The sequence below is a fragment of the Astatotilapia calliptera genome, chromosome 3 (assembly GCF_964374335.1).
Source record: "Astatotilapia calliptera chromosome 3, fAstCal68.1, whole genome shotgun sequence".
NCBI lineage: Eukaryota > Metazoa > Chordata > Actinopteri > Cichliformes > Cichlidae > Astatotilapia > Astatotilapia calliptera.
In genome coordinates, this window is record NC_137424.1 from 78949389 (window position 1) to 78969024 (window position 19636).

Genomic DNA, 19636 nt, shown 5'->3' on the forward strand with positions numbered 1-19636 from the left:
CTGCTGCATGCCCTGGAGGACGGGGCTGTGACCCCCCCACACCCTCTAGCACAGTGGTTCTTAACCTTGTTGGAGGTACCGAACCCCACCAGTTTCATATGCGCATTCACTGAACCCCTCTTTAGTGAAAAATAAAATGTGATTTTTTTCAAATTCAAGACATAGATATGTTTTTTACTGGTGCACAAAATGAGCCGTGCATGTCATGGCGGAGGCTCTGCCGAACCCCTGAGACTGACTCACCGAACCCCTAGGGTTCGATCGAACCCAGGTTAAGAACCACTGCTCTAGCAGATCATTAGATGAAGGAACCTTTTAATACAAGCGCGTCCATGCTCACAGGTGTACACACGGGTGCTCACACACACAAACTACACCCTTTTTGGCTCCTACCTCAAAGCACACTGTGCGCTGTCGATATTACGTGCTGCACAATAATGTTTGATATTTAGTATTTACTGTTATATTCCCATATATCATCGTAATGTTGTTTATTGTATTGCTCTCTTTTTCTTCTGCTTATTTTCTTTTCTTTCTCAAGAGGTGATCCAGGTGATTGATAGATGTATTTTTTTGTCTGCTTATTTAGTTGGTTTTTGTTTTTTTGCCCTTTATCCCCGTCCCTCTTCTCCGCTGTTTTTCCCCCCTCTTCCTTTCTCCCTTTTCTTTTCCTCATTCAAGTCTGTCCCGTATCTAGCAAGTGAAAATAAAAAAATAAATAAAATAAACAATAAAAGGTGAATCAAATAGACCATTACGGCAAGGCTGGGATGGTCAATTTGGTAAAGTAAATCCGTTGGGCATCTTTCCTCGCCTTTAGACAATAACTCCGATGGCAAAAGAGCCAAACGGGACAGGCAAAAAAACCCAAAACAAAAACAAAAAATATTTTCAGGTGAGAATCGATTCTAGAACATAAATGATTGGTATCGGAGGAATCGATATTTCAGGACTGCACATCACTAGTATAACTAGTATAGATTTGCACTTCCCAGCCACTGTGAGTTAAGGATGGTAGTAACGGATTAGCTTAAAAACACATTTAACTTACCGAAAAAGTGCAGCGTGGCCTCGGGTCCTTCTGTCGGCTAGTCCAGTTTACTGAAGAACACCTCAGGCTGTCAGGTTTGGGGTTTTTTTGCCTGTCCCGTTTGGCTCTTTTGCCATCAGAATTATTGTCTAAAGGCAAAGAAAGATGCCCAACGGATTTACTTTACCAAATGGACCATCCCAGCCTTGCCGTATTGGTCTATTTGATTCACCTTTTATTGTTTATTTTATTTTCACTTGCTGAATAGGGGGACAGACTTGTTCAGTCTGTCAGGTTAAAACAGTCGGGCGTGTTTTCGTAGCGTAAACGCTGGCCCTTCTCTCACAGCTAAATCTGCTATTCCCGGACAGAGATACGCAAGTTTCCTCGTAACTGCAGCTGTCAGTCAAAGCTGTTATGATGACGTTTCACCCCAATTTAACATCACCGTGGTAGGAATTAGAATCAAACTTATGGGAGAGGAGACCCCTTGGACATAAATCAGCGTGATGAGAACTATTGATAACAAAAGAAAGAATCTTTGGAAAAAAATTATCTGAGAATTAATTTATTTTAGTCTGACCCCAGTCCCATCCACTAACATGGAGGAGGCGGGGTTTATGACCTATACTGCAGCCAGACACCAGGGGGCGATAGAGACGTTTTGGCTTCATTTTTGGGGAGCTGTCGGTCGTCCATGTTTTCTACAGTCATTGGTCTAAACTCATTTACTAATAAACTAGGGCACCACTTTTTTTCTTCTCCACCCTGTGCTACCTTCACAGACCCATATCTCCATAGGAAATTACATTTCTCACAGCAATTCACAATAAAAGAAAGATTTTTTTTTTAAACAATGCAAACATGTTTTCAATCACTGAACTTTGATATTTTTAAACTCTTCTTATCTATCTTAAAACAAATGAATTTATCTAAGGACAGTTTTCGTGTTCATCAGTTCCAGAGTGAATATTCACTAAAAATTCTGAGCTTAATACTTAAAAAGTCTGACAGTTTTACTCTCCCCCCAAAAATAAAAACAAAAACATGTGATCTATGATTTTAAGCGATAACATTGAATAGAAGTAGATACTCTATATACATATTCTTTAGTTGAAGACAAAAGTGACATTTTCTCAGGTTTTCTTCTTCTGTTTAAGGATCAGCATGGAGGATCTAAATGATTTGAATCCAGAAGAAATTCCTGGAGTTAGAGAAGACCTGGAAAACGACACTGCTGCAGCAGCCGCAAGGATTCAAGAATACTTAGAAACACTAAATAATATTCCACTAAATATCGCCATCACAGGAGAAACTGGAGCTGGTAAATCCACCTTTGTTAATGCCCTCAGAGGGCTGTCCAATGATGATGAGAAAGCTGCGCCTACTGGTATTACAGAATCAACCTTAGAGTGTACGCCATATCCCCATCCAAACTATCTCAATGTTACTTTATGGGATATTCCTGGAATCGGCACCACCAAGTTTCCAGCTGATAAGTACCTGAAGCTTGTTGGATTTGAGAAGTTTGACTTCTTCATCATCATCTCAGGCATTCGCTTTACAGAAAATGACGTGAAACTTGTAAAAGAGATTGAGAGGATGGAGAAAAAGTTCTACTTTGTTCTCTCAAAAATTGACAACGATATACGAGCTGAGAGAAGAGAGACAGACTTCAGTGAAGAGGAGACTCTTAAAGTAATCAGAGAAGACTGCGTTCACAGTGAGTGTCTCATCACTGAAATCTCAGTGATATCTGAGATTCACTTTTAAAAAACATTCAGATCCAAGTTTTTAATGATTTGTTGTTGTTTTTATAGGACTTCATATTATATGCATGTTTTTTTACATTATCTTTATGTGTGTTTCTTCTGTGACACAGGAGTTGGACAGTTACGCTGTGTTCACACCGAACGCGATGGACGCGAATAAAACGCCCCAAACGCCCCTAATTTGACGCGTGTACATTCGCGTCTCAACGCGTGTCCAAGAAAAATCCATCGCGCGTCAAAATATGATATTTTGACGCGCGTGAACCGGAAATGTGGGAGGAATGTGGGAGGGAGTTGTGCCAGACTGGTATCTTTGCAAGATGGCAGCTATCGAGCTAGCGCTTGAAGAGAGAGTCTCCCTTCTCTATGTACTGTGGAGAGCAGAGCAGCGGCGTAAAAGACGTCCTCGCCGTACCTGGGTCCATCAGGTCCTCCAGAGGCATGAGCAGTTTGGTGAGTTTCACCACTTGCTCCAGGAGCTGCGCCTGGATGACGGCCGATTCCAGCGCTATCACCGTCGGCCAGTTTGAGGACCTGCTTTCCCTCGTCGGTCCCAGCATCGCCCGCTTAAACACCAACTACAGGCGCTCAATCCCACCTGCAGAGCGCCTGTCCGTCTGCCTGAGGTTAGTAAAACTATTTAATACGGTAGTCCTTTATTGATATCTGTGCTAATATGCTAATCCATCCAGTTATACACTGCTAACATGGATGTGCTATGCTAACAGTGAATGCTCTCGGTGTTTACTGAAAGCAAACTGTGGTACAAAGACGACTGTTTATAATATTTCTAGTGATACTCAGAAGCTCTCATCAAGTCCCGATTTAATTCGATTTATGCTGTTCTCAGTGTTTGCATGATAGCATGGCTGTAGTGTCACATCAATGTATGCGCTCGGTGTTTGCTGATATCAAACTGTAGCATTAGGACCACTGAGTTAACCTTGTAGTGATACTCACTCCTTTTTATTTAGACCTGGTTTAATTCTGGGATAGTTGAATATTTGTATATAATCCCTGCAGCTGTCAGACTCTATAGCAGGGGTCACAGCCTTTATTAAAACAGAGTTAGATAAAACTGAACAGTTTGGTTCATCTCTAGTTACATGGTTCTATCTTGATAAGCTGTCTTATCACAGATTAATTTCTCAAAAATATTAATGATTTAAGCAAGGAAAGGGCTACATGTCAACACACAACTCTTTATTTCTATTAATGTCTCACTTCATTCCTACCTGATTGACATGTTTAGGAATTATGAGTGATTGGCTCACTGTAGTGAAAGTTGCTACCAATCAAATTATGATATGTTAAAGTTAAAACAAAACACAACTGTTTTAGATATTATCTAATATACATTTTGTAATTATCCTTATAATTACAAAATGTTTTATGTAAGATTTAAGTTTTGTGATTTATATCTGACATCACAAAAGTATTTTGGAATTTGAATAATGTATTTTGTAACTGCAGTACACATAATACTGATTTTGAACAATTTTGTCCAGGTTCCTTGTCACCGGGGACTCCTTCAGGACCATCGCGTTCAGTTTCAGAGTCGGTGTGTCCACGGTGAGCCAGATCACCCCCCAGGCAGCGACGTCCATCTGGGACTGTCTAGTGGACGACTTCATGGCTGTGCCTTCACCTGGAGACTGGCGCTCCATCACAGAGGGATTCCAGGAGCGCTGGAACTTTCCTCTGTGCTGTGCAGCTCTGGATGGGAAGCACATCCAGACAAAGGCACCCCATATATCATATAGGAGACACACACATTGATATACACTAAATATTCATTTCATTTCTTTTTTGTGGTGCCCAAATTGATGCACCTGCTTGATTTTGTTTAAACAATTATTGCACACTTTCTGTAAATCCAGTAAACTTCTTTTCACTTCTCAAATATCACTGTGTGTGTCTCCTGTATGATATTTAACTGACATTTTTTATTGTAACAACCAACGATTTATACAGGACAATGATGGCTATTAACAAGGTTGCCCAAACTTCTGCATCCCACTGTATCAGTATATTTTGTCATTAGTATAATATGAAATAAATTCTACATGTGTCAAGTTGTGTGCCAACATTTGCTGTGTAGTAGAACTGAGACATTAGTCATTATAAACATTTATTTGAAATAATATTAAAAGTCTCAAACAGAAAAACATTAAACATAAATATATAAAATATAAGAATTTACAGAGAGACAGGAATAAAAAGGACCAGCTGCTCTCCAGAGCAGGAACAAGGCTGAGGAGGAAATGCTCCATTGGAGACTGGTGTGGCCTCTTCAGGGACTCCAGGATGGCCAGCTCCACCGCCGATGGACCGTCCTGGGACCCGTCCCTCATCTGCCTCGGAGCCGTCCTCCTCTGTGGGCCTGTAAAACAGCACAAAACACAAAGAAATGAGAAGGCTGCTACTAGATTTTAATTTCAACATTGAAAAAAGAACAAAAACAATAACAGGATATAATCAGATTGGTTGTAGATATTTAGTAAAGGTGATCACAAGGGAATCCCACCGACTAAAAAGGTATCAGTGCTTGCTGTACATATCTGTGGGTGCAGCAGCAGGAGCTCAGGGACTGGGGATGCTCTGCTGCAGAATCAGTTGGTTCTATCAATACAGTATTAAATGTTAACAGGTTGGATATAATAATCGTAGAGTAGACAGTGGTCCCTCATTTATTGCAGGGGTTCTCAGAATAACTAGCCCCTGGTCACAGTTCTCACAATTGATTCTCAAAGTGCAAACCTTTGTAGATTGCAAAACGTAAAAGTATTATTATGCCGCGGTTTGTCTTCATCTGCCCGCCACTTTCGTGCGCCTTTTTCCCTCACGGTGCAGGTGTCTATTTCCGAATGAGGCTCATAGTTATGGGTGTTTTTGTGCTGTTTTTTCTATTGGACGCGATGGTTATCAAAACCAAACGTGATAAATTTGGCAAGCGCAGGAGATTTGTCAATCAGGCTGCAGAATGCAATGCTGTACTGTGCAATAAAAAATCAGCGAAAAAGCAAAGCAGTGACGGATGAACAGCGGGACCACTGTGTACTGTTTATTAATAAACAATAAAATATATTCCTAAATGACAACATGCATAAAAGCAGAACGGTATTTGTACGTAAGTGGGAAAATAGCGGTGGCTTGCTAGCTTTTGTGCGGCTTCCCCGGGTCAGTGAAAACTTTCAAAAGAGAAATGAATGAACTTACCAGGTTGCCCGATCTCTTCACATATCTTCCTCCAAGCTCGGTCCTTTTTATTCCTGTCTCGGTACTGAAAGCAGCTGGTGTTGTACAGCTCCGAGTTGTTTGCTACCGCATTGATTAGCCTTCCCCTCCATTGAAGTATGAAAGGCTTTGGCTGGATCTGCCCCTTTGACCTAGGTAACAGCCACGTCACCAGGCTCCTGATTGGTTGTCGCGGCGCGATTTGACGCTGGAGTTCAGATTTTTCCAACTCGAGCGGTAGACGCGAAACGCGCGTATGCACAAAGTGCAACACAAAAACTCACGCGCGTGGTTTTATTCGCGCGTCAAACGCGCCTGACGCGCTACACTGACGCGCGTTTCACGCGTTTTGGCGTTTTCGCGACGCAAATCTGCTTCCGAATTTTCGCGGGACCCGCAATCGCGCGTCATCGCGCCTTTCCATTGACTTTACATGTAAACCTGACGCTCTATTCGCGTCCATCGCGTTCGGTGTGAACACAGCGTTAGGCATCGAGTCTCCAAAGGTCTTCCTGGTGTCTAGCTTTGAGCTCCACCTGTATGACTTCCCTCTCTTGCAGCAGACCTTAGAGAGAGACCTTCCTAAGAACAAGAGGGACACTCTGCTGTTTGTCATGCCCAACATCAACCCAGAGATCATCATCAAGAAGAAGGAAGCTTTTCAGAACAAAGTATATTACTACGCCACTCTGTCTGCAATTGGATCAGCTGTTCCACTTCCTGGGCTTTCCATGGTTGTTGATCTTGCTGTGCTGGTTAGTGCTGTCACAGAATATGTTTTCGCGTTTGGTCTCAATGTGTCATCTCTGAAGAGACTTTCTGCCAGAACAGGTGTGCCATACGTTGATCTGTGTGCTGTCATCAATTCACCACTGGCTGCAGCAGAAATAACTAAAGAGCGCGTCCAGCAGGCACTGACCGAACTTAAACACAGAGCTACAAGAACTGCAGCATCCAGATATATTCCAATTTTTGGAATCCCATTAGCACTGATTTTCTCTTTCAACGAAAACTGCAAAACTCTGGAATTGATCCTTGATGAGCTTGCTGATGATGCTCAGAGGGTGTTCGAAAGAGCTTTAGTCTGAATACATCAGCGTGAATTTGAAAGTAAAAGATGAGTAATGAATCATCAATAATAAATATACTGAAACCTGTAGTCCGTACATAGCTTGTACACTCGCTACAGCTATACCCTGTACATACTTATAGTATACTCATAACATACCATGTATATTGTAACATACCTATAATAGAGCTATATTCTGTATTATATCTACATTATCGCTAAAGAACTTTCTGAATGGATGCAAACTGCATTTCGTTGCCTTGTACTTGTGACATGTGCAATGACAGTAAAGTTGAATTCTATTCCATTCCATTCTAAACCAAATCACGTTGCACTTGTACGTTTGAGCCATAATCATGCTATAGTTAATAAGTGTATCAAAGGCCTCAGCAAGTCTCATTTCTTCTCATTAAATCAATACAGGAACAAATGTGATTTTATTAATCAGATAAAAACTGTTAGGAAGAGCTACTAACTTTTTTTTCTAATCTTTTGGTTATTTGATTTGGTAATGTCATTACTTTTTACAGATCAGGTCATGTGTTAGTTACTCCTGAAACATCATCTGAACTTCTTTTATTTGATTTACTTTGTGATGAAACTCTTTTTTGTTATCATATCATAGCTTACAGCATAATAAATACTTTTACTGCAGCGTGTTTGATGATGAACAGAGATGTGTGGAACAGGAACTAAGCTGTGGTGTTTTTGTCCTGTTGTTTTTTTTTCTTTGGGTTTTTTTTATGTTTACTTATAAGATTTTAAATTCAAAATTACATCACACCAAATCACACCAGACGAAAGAAACAAATTTTAAAACAAAACATCCAAACACAGAGAAAGGAAATCAAAAAAACCCACACTAGTTGGTGAGTCCAAATCAAAAGTAAAGACAAACCCTAGAGTCTGAAGAAGATGATCTTATGTGTGAAGTTAGACAAGGCAACAAAGAGTTCACTGAGTCGAAAAGATGTGGGGAACAAGTCCAGGAAGGAATCAGGGTCCGGCAGAAGTGCGGTTTCATATAAACGTAAAGTGCAGTCAAATAGGTTGAAGATTATGTTGAATCCCCGTTAATATGATTGAACAAAGGGCCCCAGTTTTCGACAAATTTAATGTGAGTGTCATCCAGACAATAAAGCACCTCTTCAACATACAAACATGCAATCATCTCAACCAAACCCAAAAAAGGGACATTTCCAGGAACTAAGAATAAACCTTTTAGCTACAATCATGCCAAACATAAAGGTTTTCTAAAGAGGATGTCTAAGTGCCAGTGAGATTAGGGACCAGCTTAGCACGGCAACTATACCATCTGCCTTTAATTTTAAGCCATAAATCATTTATTGGTTATTTATTTATATAGCACATTTAATTATGACAGCAATGTTGACCAAAGTGCTGTACAATGTCTAGGGCGTGCATGTAACTATTTACACTGACCACAGCAGCCTCAAGTGGTTGATGTCTCGACCAAATCCCCGCAGGCTTGCTCGGTGGTCTCTTTGCCTTCATGACTTTGACTTCAGCATTATCCACAAACCTGGAGAACGTAATCAGGCGCCCAATACCCCTTCACGTAATCCCCTCCCAGATGTGGATGCCCTATCGATCTTCTCCCTGCCTATGCTGTGATTGGAAGCATGGACCTTCGTGCTCTATCTTCTGTAATTGTTTTGGACCGCCCGCATGTTCGTCAATTGCAGCTTGAGGACCCAGCCACAGGCTCATTGCTCCATCAGCTGGAAAGTGACCAACAAACTGAGGAGGATAATCATCTGAAGAAGTACGTTGTACACGATGGCCTCCACCCACTCAAGCAGATTAAACTGTTTGCTCTGTATAGGAATTTCTTTCACTTATGTATTAATCACATTATTGTATGATGCCTTGGTGCCACTGGATTTTAACATGTCTGACACTCATACGTTAATAGGGGGTGTAGTAAGGAAGTTGGGGGAAGCAGACAACTCCACAGGAAGAGTCTTTTGTCTCTTCGAGGACTCTGGTAAGTAGCAAGGGAGTGTGAACCTTAAGGTGTGAAACAGCTGTGTACTGCCTTTTGTTCCTGGAGAAGGTATTTAACTGAGAGCCATGCTGGGCTCGAGAGACTCTGCTGACCGTCTGTCCCGCGGACATGCAGGGACTTCATCAAGCTTGGTTGTCTGTTCTTTGTGTGTTTAATTAAAGAATGTTAGCTACCGCTCATCGCTCGTCTGCAGGCTTTATTTAAGTGGAAAACTTCCACAACAGCTCCTACTGCACTCCTTGGTTATCTGCTCAAGTATTACCACGATCATCCTACAGCCGGACATCTGGGCATTGCAATAACGCTGGCATGCTTGCTTCTCACATTCTTCTGGCAAAAACATGAACTATGATGTGAAAAAGTATGTGGTCTCATGCTTTTTGTGTCAAGCCACAAAGCCAACTCAAAGAAAAACAGCAGACCTTATAGTCCCTATCCAACCACAAAGACCATGGGAGTACACGTGTGTAGACTATGTTGGCCCACTGCCCCGCACACAAAGAGGGAATGCTTATATCCTTGTTTTTGTGAACTATTTCTCCAAATGGATCAAAGTGAGTGCTGTAAGAGAAGCCACTGCTCAGGTTGCTGCTAACAAGTTCATTACTGACATTTTTGCTCGATCTTACCTTGTTTCTGATAGGGGAACACCTTTCATCAACTATTTGAGCATGTTGTGCTAACATTTGGAACTGAACACAGACTAACAACTGCGTACCATCCTCAAACTTATGCAACTGATCGTGTAACTCACACTTTGAAGACAGCCATTCGAGCATATGTTGGGGATAAGCACGCTTCATGGGACAAATATCTTCCCCAGATCTGTTTTGCACTGTGTACTGTGCCTCACAAGAGCACAGGCCTGAGACCATCTATGATGCTCTATGGGCGAGAGTTGGACACGCCCTAGGACCTCATTACTCAGCCCTCCTGGGAAGGACTGAATGACCCTGAAACGTCTTACTCAGATAACCTGAGAGCTTCACTTCAGGATGGTCATGATCAGGGTTAGGGTTAACTAGTACAAGCATGGTGCTTGTAGAGAGTCATAAACGACAAAAGCATTTCTATGATCTGAGATGTCGCCTGGTCTCTTATGAAGTTGGAGACCTAGTCAGAGTAAAGTTGCACCCCAAATCAGATGCATCATCCAACTTTTCTGCGAAGTTGCCCCCCCCTTTACACTGGTCCCTACTCTATCTCCAAGAGGATGTGTGGTGCAAATTACTGTCTCACCACAGTGGACACTGGAGAGAATGTTGCAAACCTGCAACTATTCTACACCTGGGCCATAGCTTTATCTGGCAAATATACAAATCTAAAGGCTTCGTAAGCTTTGGATCTCAGTCTTCCAGATAGCAGCTTGTCTCCTGCTCTTTCAGACCCAGACCGTAGTGACTTTGATGCTGTTGATAAAAACACTGTCTCTCCTGCTGATACTGTGAGCGTACTGATACTGTCCCACTTTTCTTGGACTGGAACTCTTCGCAAGAGTCTGCTGACATTGCTCTGGAGACAGCGGTTAACAGCTTACCTCCTGATGACAGTGGGTGTGCTTTTGGAGGTTCTTATAACCTCAGACCGAAACGTTCATACATTGTTTTAGTAAGTATCCAAAACATACATGTTTCATTATATAATTTTTTCAAGGGCTCTTATATCTGTTTTCACACTTATATGCTTTTCATACAAGTTTCACACAAGACAGATACAAACTTTATAAGATTTATATATATATCTTTTCCAAAATGGAAAAGCTTGTCCCGCGTGCAACTTGTTCAAAATGCAGCCACAATATTATATTTATTGGCTTTTGGTCCCACTAGTAGTCAAGCACATTATGGGGAGCTGCTATAAATATTAGATGTCATCTGAGCGTCCCTGAATTGCTCACCTGTTGTCATTTTGTTGTCATCCGGCTTTTCGGTCACTCAACTTCCCCCGATGTTACAGGTAGGAGTTGCATACATTTTGCTCCTGCCTTAGCCTGGAGCTAAGGCAGGAGAATTGGTAGTACTCATGTTGTGTTGTTCGTGTTACAGAGATCATCCATGGATTACCTTCCTAAAGCCTAAATCGTGTCTGGTATGTGTTTATTTGGTGCCATGCGTACATTATTTCACTCTGTGGTAAATCTAGAGTAAATACTAGATGTAAATACTTCAAAATATACGCCGTTCAATAGTTGACTTTAATCTTACAGAGAATGTGATGATTTTATGGATAATTAAAGTCAGTCCTATATCCACAAACACAAGAGGCTGAAAGTCAGTGATGCTGCTCGGTTTGCAGTCCTGAATTTCACGGCACAAGCAGGATCCACTGCACTGTCAATGTTATATTGCTGCCTCTGTTCGGTGGTGTCGAGCCAAACGCACTTTAACGTGTGTTTGAACGAGCTGACGGTTCACTCGTTAAGCTGAAAGAAAGATGCTTTAATCACAGGAGTCACACATGTGTCCACTGCACCATCTGGGAACTCTTCTTGTTTCGTAATAACACAAACACTAAATCCTCCTTCTCTTGTGCTGTTTTGTAGCAGTGTATACTAGTGATGGGATTTCTGACTCTTTTTAGAGATCCGGCTCTTTCGGTTCGGCTCACTAAAAAGAGCCGGCTCTTTCGGCTCTGAACCGGCTCTTCAGGTTGTTTTGTTGCTTTAATTAATTTGTTATTAACAATAATATAAAATTATGCACAAAAGGAATTACTAACGTAAAAAAGTGGTTTTATTTATATATGTTTATATATAAATATATACGGTGGCCCCTAGAGACAAAACACGTACAAACTCCAAAACACATTTCTAGCATGAACTGAACTTCCAAAGCAGAGCTACTAGATCACTTAAATTACACAATTGAAAGCATATGTGTATTGTTTGTGTATTTATACACAGGCACTCATATATATTCAAATAATTTAAAAGCAATGTTCATTTACCTGTTACTACCACACACCAAATCTGGTCGTTGGTACTTGCTGGCTTGTGTAGCCACTAGGTAACAAAAGCTCAACACTGCGCCCAGCATCCTGGAGCACTTCTGTTGTCTTTTGTACGTGTTTTGGAGTTTTTACGTGTTTTGGAGTTTTTACGTGTTTTGGAGTTTGCACATGCTTCAGAGTTCGTACGTGATTTGAAGTTTGTATGTGCTTTGTCTGTAGAGGCCACCGTAAATATACTTTTATTTATTCACTCCACATAAAATGTAATAAATAAATCATATAATACAAAAATCAACTATTCACATTTCAACTTTTAACTATTTAAATTTTCAGCTTTTTCCTTTTACAAATTTAAAGTGAAACAACACAAAACACTGCAAACCACAACACAATTAAATATAAATTTTTAATTTTAATAAATTTAACATTTTCTCTTTTTTTTTCTGCCCATTCTGTTGGTTTTTGTTTTTTGCCCTTCTCCCCCGTCCCTCTTCTCAGCTATTTCTCTCTCCCTCTTTCTTTCTCCCCTTCTTCCCCCAGTCAAGTCTGTCCCGTATTCAGCAAGTGAAACTAAAATAAACAATAAAAGGTGAATCAAATGGACCATTATGGCAAGGCTGGGATGGTCAATTTGGTGAAGTAAATCCGTTGGGCATCTTTCTTTGCCTTTAGACATTAATTCTGATGCAAAAGAGCCAAACGGGACAGGCAAAAAAAAAAGAAAAAGAAAATAATCATTTACTTACTGATTAACTTAACATTGTTCATATTGTGCAATATAATGTTAATATTTACCTGAGGTTATTATTGCTGCAGATGACACTCCACTTTGGTCTTTCTTGTTGTTATCTAAGACCATATGAGAAATAAATAAATACCACTCCACCTTAAAGTTCTTTGAACTTGTGTATTTTTACTACAGCTGCTGGTTTCCAGTTACCAGATCTGGGTATCGTGTCTTCAAAGAGAGTTGACTGATGAAAAGTGAGCCTCTTCAAGCATCTGGTTTGGTGAATCACCCTTTTTTCTGAACTCTTATTCACAGTCTTTGCTGTGTCTTGGCTTACATAGGCCTGCTGCATCTGAAAAATGATGATCGACAAAGAAAAACAAGGTTACTTTAGCTCATCTAGATGTAATGTTCAGATTTGTTATGTAACAACTGGAATTTGGTGTTGTAATCGTAATGAGCTCATCGCCGTTTCCCTGTCCTGTACATATAACACACAGAAATGCAAGAAGAAGAAAAAAATTATAAACCAGTTTCATGTTGGTATTGATGGTTTTAGAAACAAATCAAACTGCAAGGAATGAACTTTAGCCCCCTATTTGTGAGTAAAAGCATTTTGTAATAGTGCACCACTATAAGTGCCTGTGCTGATTTGTTAGCAAATAGTTTTTGGACCGTCCAAGTCCTCAGAACTCACTGCTGGTATTATACATACACCAGCACGATCATTAGATTTACTGCAGCTTTCTACTCCTCCTCATGACCTCACTAAAAATGGACTGCAGCTAACTCACCTCTTCCTCAAACACATCTTTTCTGAATTGTCTTTGAATTTATCTGGTGAAGGCTTCCCATTATGTTCCATCCTCTTCGAATAAGCTGAGTTCTTCTTCTTCTGGTTCCTCCCTTTAGGGGTCACTACAGTGGATCATCTGCCTCCATCTTATTCTATCCATAGCCGCCTCCTCGTTCATACCAACCCTATCTATATCCTCCATCACTATATCCTTGAACTCCCTCTAAGGGCTTGCTCTTTCCCTCCTGCCTGGCAGCTCCATATGGAACAATATATTCACTATGCCTCTTCTACATATGTCCAAATCATGTCAGCTTTGCCTCTCTAACTTTGTGTCCAAACCACTCAACATGAGCTGTCTCTCTGATGCACTCATTTCTAATCTTCTCCATTCTGGTCACTCCCAAACAAAATCTTAGCATCTTGAGCCCTGCCATCCCCTGCCTGGCCTTTTGCACTGCTTGTTGCTTTGGATGCTTGACTCCAGGTATTTAAACTCATGTACCTTCAATACCTTTACTCCTTGCATATTTCATATGAGCTGACCATCTGACGTCAAAGAATACAAAAACATATTTTGTTGAATGCATTGAAACAGAGGACAATTTTTACCTTTTCCATGGCCACTTTGTGAATCATTTGTCCCAAATGTTCTGCTTCATCTTTAGATTCATCCTGTGTGGGTCTGCTATCATGTGTCCCATCCTCTTCAGATGCTGCCGCCATCTGTTTTCAGAGAAGACAATAATATGTTTGGCTCATTTTTGATGGATTGATTGTGGAAGCACCGAAACTGAGGATGAATTTCACCTCTCTTTGTGGCATAGGACACCCAGTTTTGTTTTTCATGGCTACCTTAGGAATCCTTTTACGTTCTTGTTCTTCCTCCTCTTCTGAATAGCCTTCAGATTCATCCTGTGTGGGTTTCCAGTCATCTGTCCCATCATCTTCAGATGAGCTCACAGACTGCTTTTAGAGCAGAAAAATATATATTTTACTCATTTTCCATGGATGTTTGGAAACAAAACACTTACATCTGTAACTGCAGGAGAAGAAACTCTGCTGGATTTTTCCTGCCCACCTTAGGAACCCATTCCCTCGCTTCATCCTCCTCCTCCTCTTCTGGATTGTCTTCTTGTGTGAGTTTCCCCACATCTGTCCTATCATTTTTGTAAAAGACCACCATCTGATTTTAGAAAAGTAAAAAGCTAAAAGATTAGTAATCAGTGAAAACACTAAAAACAAGTACAAGAACATACATTACATACTTTTCTCTTGCGCAACTGGTATGTCACTTTTTGTAGATGCTCCACCCCCTTTTTCAAATCCTGTTTAGTTTCGTTTATTGTGGCTCCGGCACTACCGGCACCCTCACCCTGACCTGGGCTCACCATCTGTTTATGGTACAAATTAAATATGTTTTGTTCATGATGGAGTAAATGATTATATATGAAAGAAGTGCAACCAATCAAAACTCTTACCAAGGGAATCAGGGCACACATACCTTGTTACTGCTACACTGGAAGAGCGTTCTGTCTAAAAGCTCCTCTGTTCCTGATGACTGCTGCTCTTCCTTTTCAGATCCTTCACTGTCCTCGTCCTGCACAGATCCTCTGTCCTCTCTCCTTTTCCTTTTCCTTGCTGCATATTTTGCAATTGCATTGGTGGTCAGTGCTCGGCTCTGGAGTGTGTCCTCTGCAGGGTCCTCAGCTGTGCAAAGCAATATTACTAAATATGAATAAATGTAAGTGTATAGATAAATATATGACTTCACTTTAGCTTATTTAAATAACCTTGATAAAATCTTTTGACTGTGATGGCATCATGGCACATAAATGTTGCCACTCTGTCGTAAAATTTACGTCCCAACTGTCGCTTGGCCTGAAAGAATAATATTTCACATCACATGTGCAGGTACACTGGTACAGCACATGCGAGTGAAATTCTTGTGTGCGAGCTTCACAAGCAACAGAGTTGTGCAAAAATACAATAACGTAAACAAGCAAGATACAAGAATGGCTACATCTGAAACTAATAAATATATGTACAATATATAATAGCATATGCAAAAAAAAAAATTCTGGATGTGTATACTAAATGTTTTTCTACGTGTGTGTGTGTACACATATTTTACAAATTAAATAGAGTAAACAATAAAATAAAATATATAAAAATATACAGAGTTGAGACATATGCAAACAGTGGCATTACTGTACAGTATGTAGTGCATAATGTTGAAGTTCCAGTAGTGAAGCTGAGGTGTCTATGACGTGTTCAGCAGTCTGATGGCCTGGTGGAAGAAGCTGTCTCTCAGTCTGCTGGTACGGGACCGGATGCTGCAGAACCTCCTTCCTGATGGAAGCAGTCTGAACAGTTTATGGCTGGGGTGACTGGAGTCCTTGATGATCCTCCCCGCTTTCCTCAGGCAGCGCTTCCTGTAGATGTCTTGGAGGGAGGGAAGCTCACCTCCAATTATCAATTGTCAAAGCCCCCATGTTTGACATGTAAAGTGTGTGAAGGGAGCAAAGAGTAATTCAATTAGTATTCTAGACAAATAGCTGCCGTTTGTCCTCAGGCTCCTCAATGAGAGAGGGGAGCCTGTTTTGCAAAATGTGCTGGAGGATTCCTTAAGAACATGAAACATGGGGAAACACTGGTTTGTGTTTTATTGAAAGAAAGGAGACAATTAAAACCACCTATTAACATAACTAATAGATTAAGAAGAAGAAAAAACACTGCAAGTCAAGTAAAATAAATCTGAGGTTTAGGGATGATTCAGATTATTCACAATGCAAACACGTCACACACACAACATACCTTCCTTAAAATAGCTTCTGAAGTAAACTCCAACACCCACGATGACAGCTGCAACTACAGCCAGGACACCCAGAGCCACTGGGACACTGATGGGAACTTATAACACAATGAAAACATGAACATTACATGATGTTAACATAAAATGATTAACACTCTGTGACACTACATGTGATTTTGAATCTCTTTGCACTGACCTCCACCTTTGACCCGCTGAACCTGCAGTTCCACTCTTGACTGACCCAGTTCTACTCCAAACTTACGGACGGTGCAGGTGTAGCTGCCGCTGTCAGACAGCTGAAGCTTTGCCAGAGTAAGAGTGAGTCTCCGGTTTCCAGAGCGTCAGGATTCATGGCTGTTCGGCCGCTGAACTGGTCAGTTTGGTTCTGAAGGTCAGAGCCCGTCCTCTTAAACCTGATGGACCTGAGCGGTGGTCCTGCAGAACACATGGGTCCTGATAAAACGCAGACCTGACCCGCAGACATAGATTAGGACAAATTACTCTTCACACACACACCCTGACACTAAAACCACATTTTGAGCCACAAAAATGCCTTTAAACTTGTGGGGACGGGCAGTTTTGTCCCCATAGAGCTGCATAGAGCCACAAGTATAAAACATTCCAATTTTTGGTCCCCACAAAGATGTGTAAACAGGTACACACACACAGACAAACTCAGTGATCGACATCTCTGATCCTCACAGGAAACTCAGGACTGTGTTTAAAGTGCAGCATGTGAGGGCTGACCTTTGACCCGGTGTTGAGACTGAAGGTTAACTGAGGTTAGAAACAGCTGAGAAGGAACCTCTGTACGTGTGTGTGAGAGAGATTCATCAACAGAGGTCAGAATTACATTTTAAATGTGTAAAGAAGATGCTGCTGTTTCAAACGCACTATTCACACACGCACACACACGGACACACACACACACATCTGCTCACATCTGTTGGAAAAGATCTTGTCAGACAAACGAGTGTGTGTCTAATTCAATTAGGCTGCTGTGAATTTCACACTTCATCAACACACACACATTTGCACCAGATGTGTGTGAAGAATCAGTTTGTGTTGAACATGTTTCACCTTCATGCAACCTCACAGACAAGGGAGGAGGAAACGTGGAGGCAGGAATCAAGGAGACACATGGAGGAGACAGAAAAGAAGAGATTAAAGAAGAGTGAAATTATTGAGGAGACAAGGAGAGAGGAGGTAATGAGGCAGGAGTCAAGGGTGACGGAAACTTTGAGACAAGAACGCACAAGGAGGCAGGAGATGAGCTGAAAGAAGAAAAGGGTAAAAAGAGTAAAGAAGGAAGGAACAAGGAGACTGGAGACAAGAAGTAAGGATGTGAGAGTGGGGAAGAAGAGAAGGAGGCATAAAGAGGGAACAGAAATAAGGAAGCTAACTTATAAAAAATTAAGACAGGACACAAGGAGAAGTGCAGCTGCTGTTGGGCCTTCTCGATGTCAGCTGAGATGTTGTCTGTCCGGGCGATGTCAGCTGACATGAGGACACGAAGGAACTCTGAGTTCCAACTCTGTTCATGGTTTATAGGTGTTCATTCCACCTCAGCTGTGGGATGAACTGCCTGCAGAAGCTGTTTTTATTGCTGTTATTTGCAGGTTTACGTCCTGTGTGAGTCTCGGTCTGCTCATGTTTAAATCATCAAAATAACAAAGCATACGAACTCTCAGAGAAATGAAATTAGATTAAGTGCAGATAACGGACAATTTGTTTACAACAGAGGAAGTGAAGACTGCGTAACAAAGGCTGGTCAACATTTAGCACATGCAGCTAGCAGCTGTGGTTTCCTGAGTGAAAGCTGACATCTGTGATAGATGAGTGAAGCACTTCAGTGTTTGACTCACCGAGGAGCAGAGACACAGATGTAATCTTCATGCTGCCAGGACGACGACTGACAGAACACTGACATCCTCAGCTTCACCACTTCCCTGTTACCTTCATCAGCTCGTCACGCTGCTGCTTCTGGACCATGAGGACACTAAATGAACTGCATGAGATGTATTCACAGCAACTCACAGGAAACAGTTCAGTTCATAAGTGTAAAGTTTCAGAGTTTGTGAGTAATGTGCAGAAAGCTCATTTTGATTTTTGCTCTTTCCCATAAAATGATTAAATCAAGTTTGTAGAGAACAGGAAATAAGACAAACTCACAAACTACACAGAAACACTGAAACATCATCACTTTAAATAATTAATTTCAAAAACACCATCGGTGGTTACCTTACATGATACTCCATCCATCCATCCATCTTCTTCTGCTTCTCTGGGGCCGGGTTGCCAGGGCAGCAGCCTAAGCAAACAAGCCCAGGCCTGCCTCTCCCCAGCTTGTCCAGTGACACAACAAGGTCTTCCCAGGCCACTCGAGAGATATAATTTCTCCAGCATGTCCTGGGTCTGCTCTGGGGACTCCTCCCAGTGGGACGTGCCCGTACCATCTCAACTGGCTCCTTTTTATGGAGGAGCAGCGGCTCTACTCTGAGCACCTCCTGGATGGCTGAACTTCTCCCCCTACCTCCAAGGGAGAAGCTCATTTCCGCTCCAGTGTGGTCTTCTGCTGCTGTAGCCCATCTGCTTCAAGGTTCATCGGTCTGTGAATTAACATATGCTCTTCTGCAGACCTTGGTTATAATGAGAGCTATTGAAGCAGTTTGTCCATTCTCCTCTGAGCTCTGACATCAAAGTATTTTTTCTCAGAGAGCTGCTGTTCACTGGATATTTTCTCTTTTTTAGACCGTCCTCTGTGAACACCACAGATGGTTGTTGGGAGCATCCCAGCAGATCAGCAATTTCTGAAATTCTGATGCTCAGTTTGGTCTGGAGTCGTCTAGGTTGATTCTGTCTACGTGCCTTAATGAGCTGGTTTGCTGCCATGTGATTGACTGATTAGATATTTGCAGTTAGGGCCACTAATAAAGTGTCTGGTGGTAGAACAGTAACAGTGTTGATCAGAGTGGGTCTGAAAGTTTTTCAGATAAGAAATCAGATGTTCTTCAGTTTCAGGATGACTGAGCTGTGTAACTTGTGTCAGTGTGATTGATTTTATTGAGCTCTTTAATGTTTCAAAGTAAACACAGATTTACCTGCTTTAATAAAAGTGTTGTTGATATGTTAAACATAAACTGGGCTATGATCACTGTTGTGTTTGTAACGTCTTTTTTCTTCTGATTTGGATTTCACTTAAGATGTTC

The 19636-nt window shown here is 41.4% G+C and overlaps 3 protein-coding genes and 1 long non-coding RNA gene across 4 annotated transcripts; 2 read left to right on the forward strand and 2 right to left on the reverse strand.

Moving 5' to 3' along the window:
* Positions 1–187: 187 nt before the first annotated feature.
* On the forward strand, positions 188–7762 carry LOC113016117 (interferon-inducible GTPase 5-like). Its single transcript, XM_080299381.1, has 2 exons — positions 188–2759; positions 6523–7762. Exons 1-2 carry the CDS (start codon positions 2198–2200, stop codon positions 7125–7127), a joined length of 1167 nt encoding a protein of 388 aa, XP_080155507.1. The 5' UTR covers positions 188–2197; the 3' UTR covers positions 7128–7762.
* Positions 2916–4877, forward strand: LOC145425913 (uncharacterized). The gene is made up of 2 exons (XM_080299377.1): positions 2916–3428; positions 4311–4877. Exons 1-2 carry the CDS (start codon positions 3169–3171, stop codon positions 4579–4581), a joined length of 531 nt encoding a protein of 176 aa, XP_080155503.1. The 5' UTR covers positions 2916–3168; the 3' UTR covers positions 4582–4877.
* Positions 4921–6532, reverse strand: LOC145425915 (uncharacterized). The gene is made up of 2 exons (XR_013906681.1): positions 6022–6532; positions 4921–5185 (listed from the first exon to the last, which is right to left on the reverse strand). It is a non-coding gene; the product is annotated as an uncharacterized LOC145425915 (long non-coding RNA).
* Positions 7763–12810: 5048 nt separating the features above from the next.
* LOC113013936 (uncharacterized) lies at positions 12811–15300 on the reverse strand. Its single transcript, XM_080294457.1, has 7 exons — positions 15117–15300; positions 14881–15006; positions 14694–14798; positions 14468–14581; positions 14225–14338; positions 13027–13168; positions 12811–12935 (listed from the first exon to the last, which is right to left on the reverse strand). The coding sequence occupies exons 2-7, from the start codon at positions 15004–15006 to the stop codon at positions 12871–12873; spliced, it is 666 nt and encodes a 221-aa protein (XP_080150583.1). The 5' UTR covers positions 15117–15300; the 3' UTR covers positions 12811–12870.
* Positions 15301–19636: the final 4336 nt, after the last annotated feature.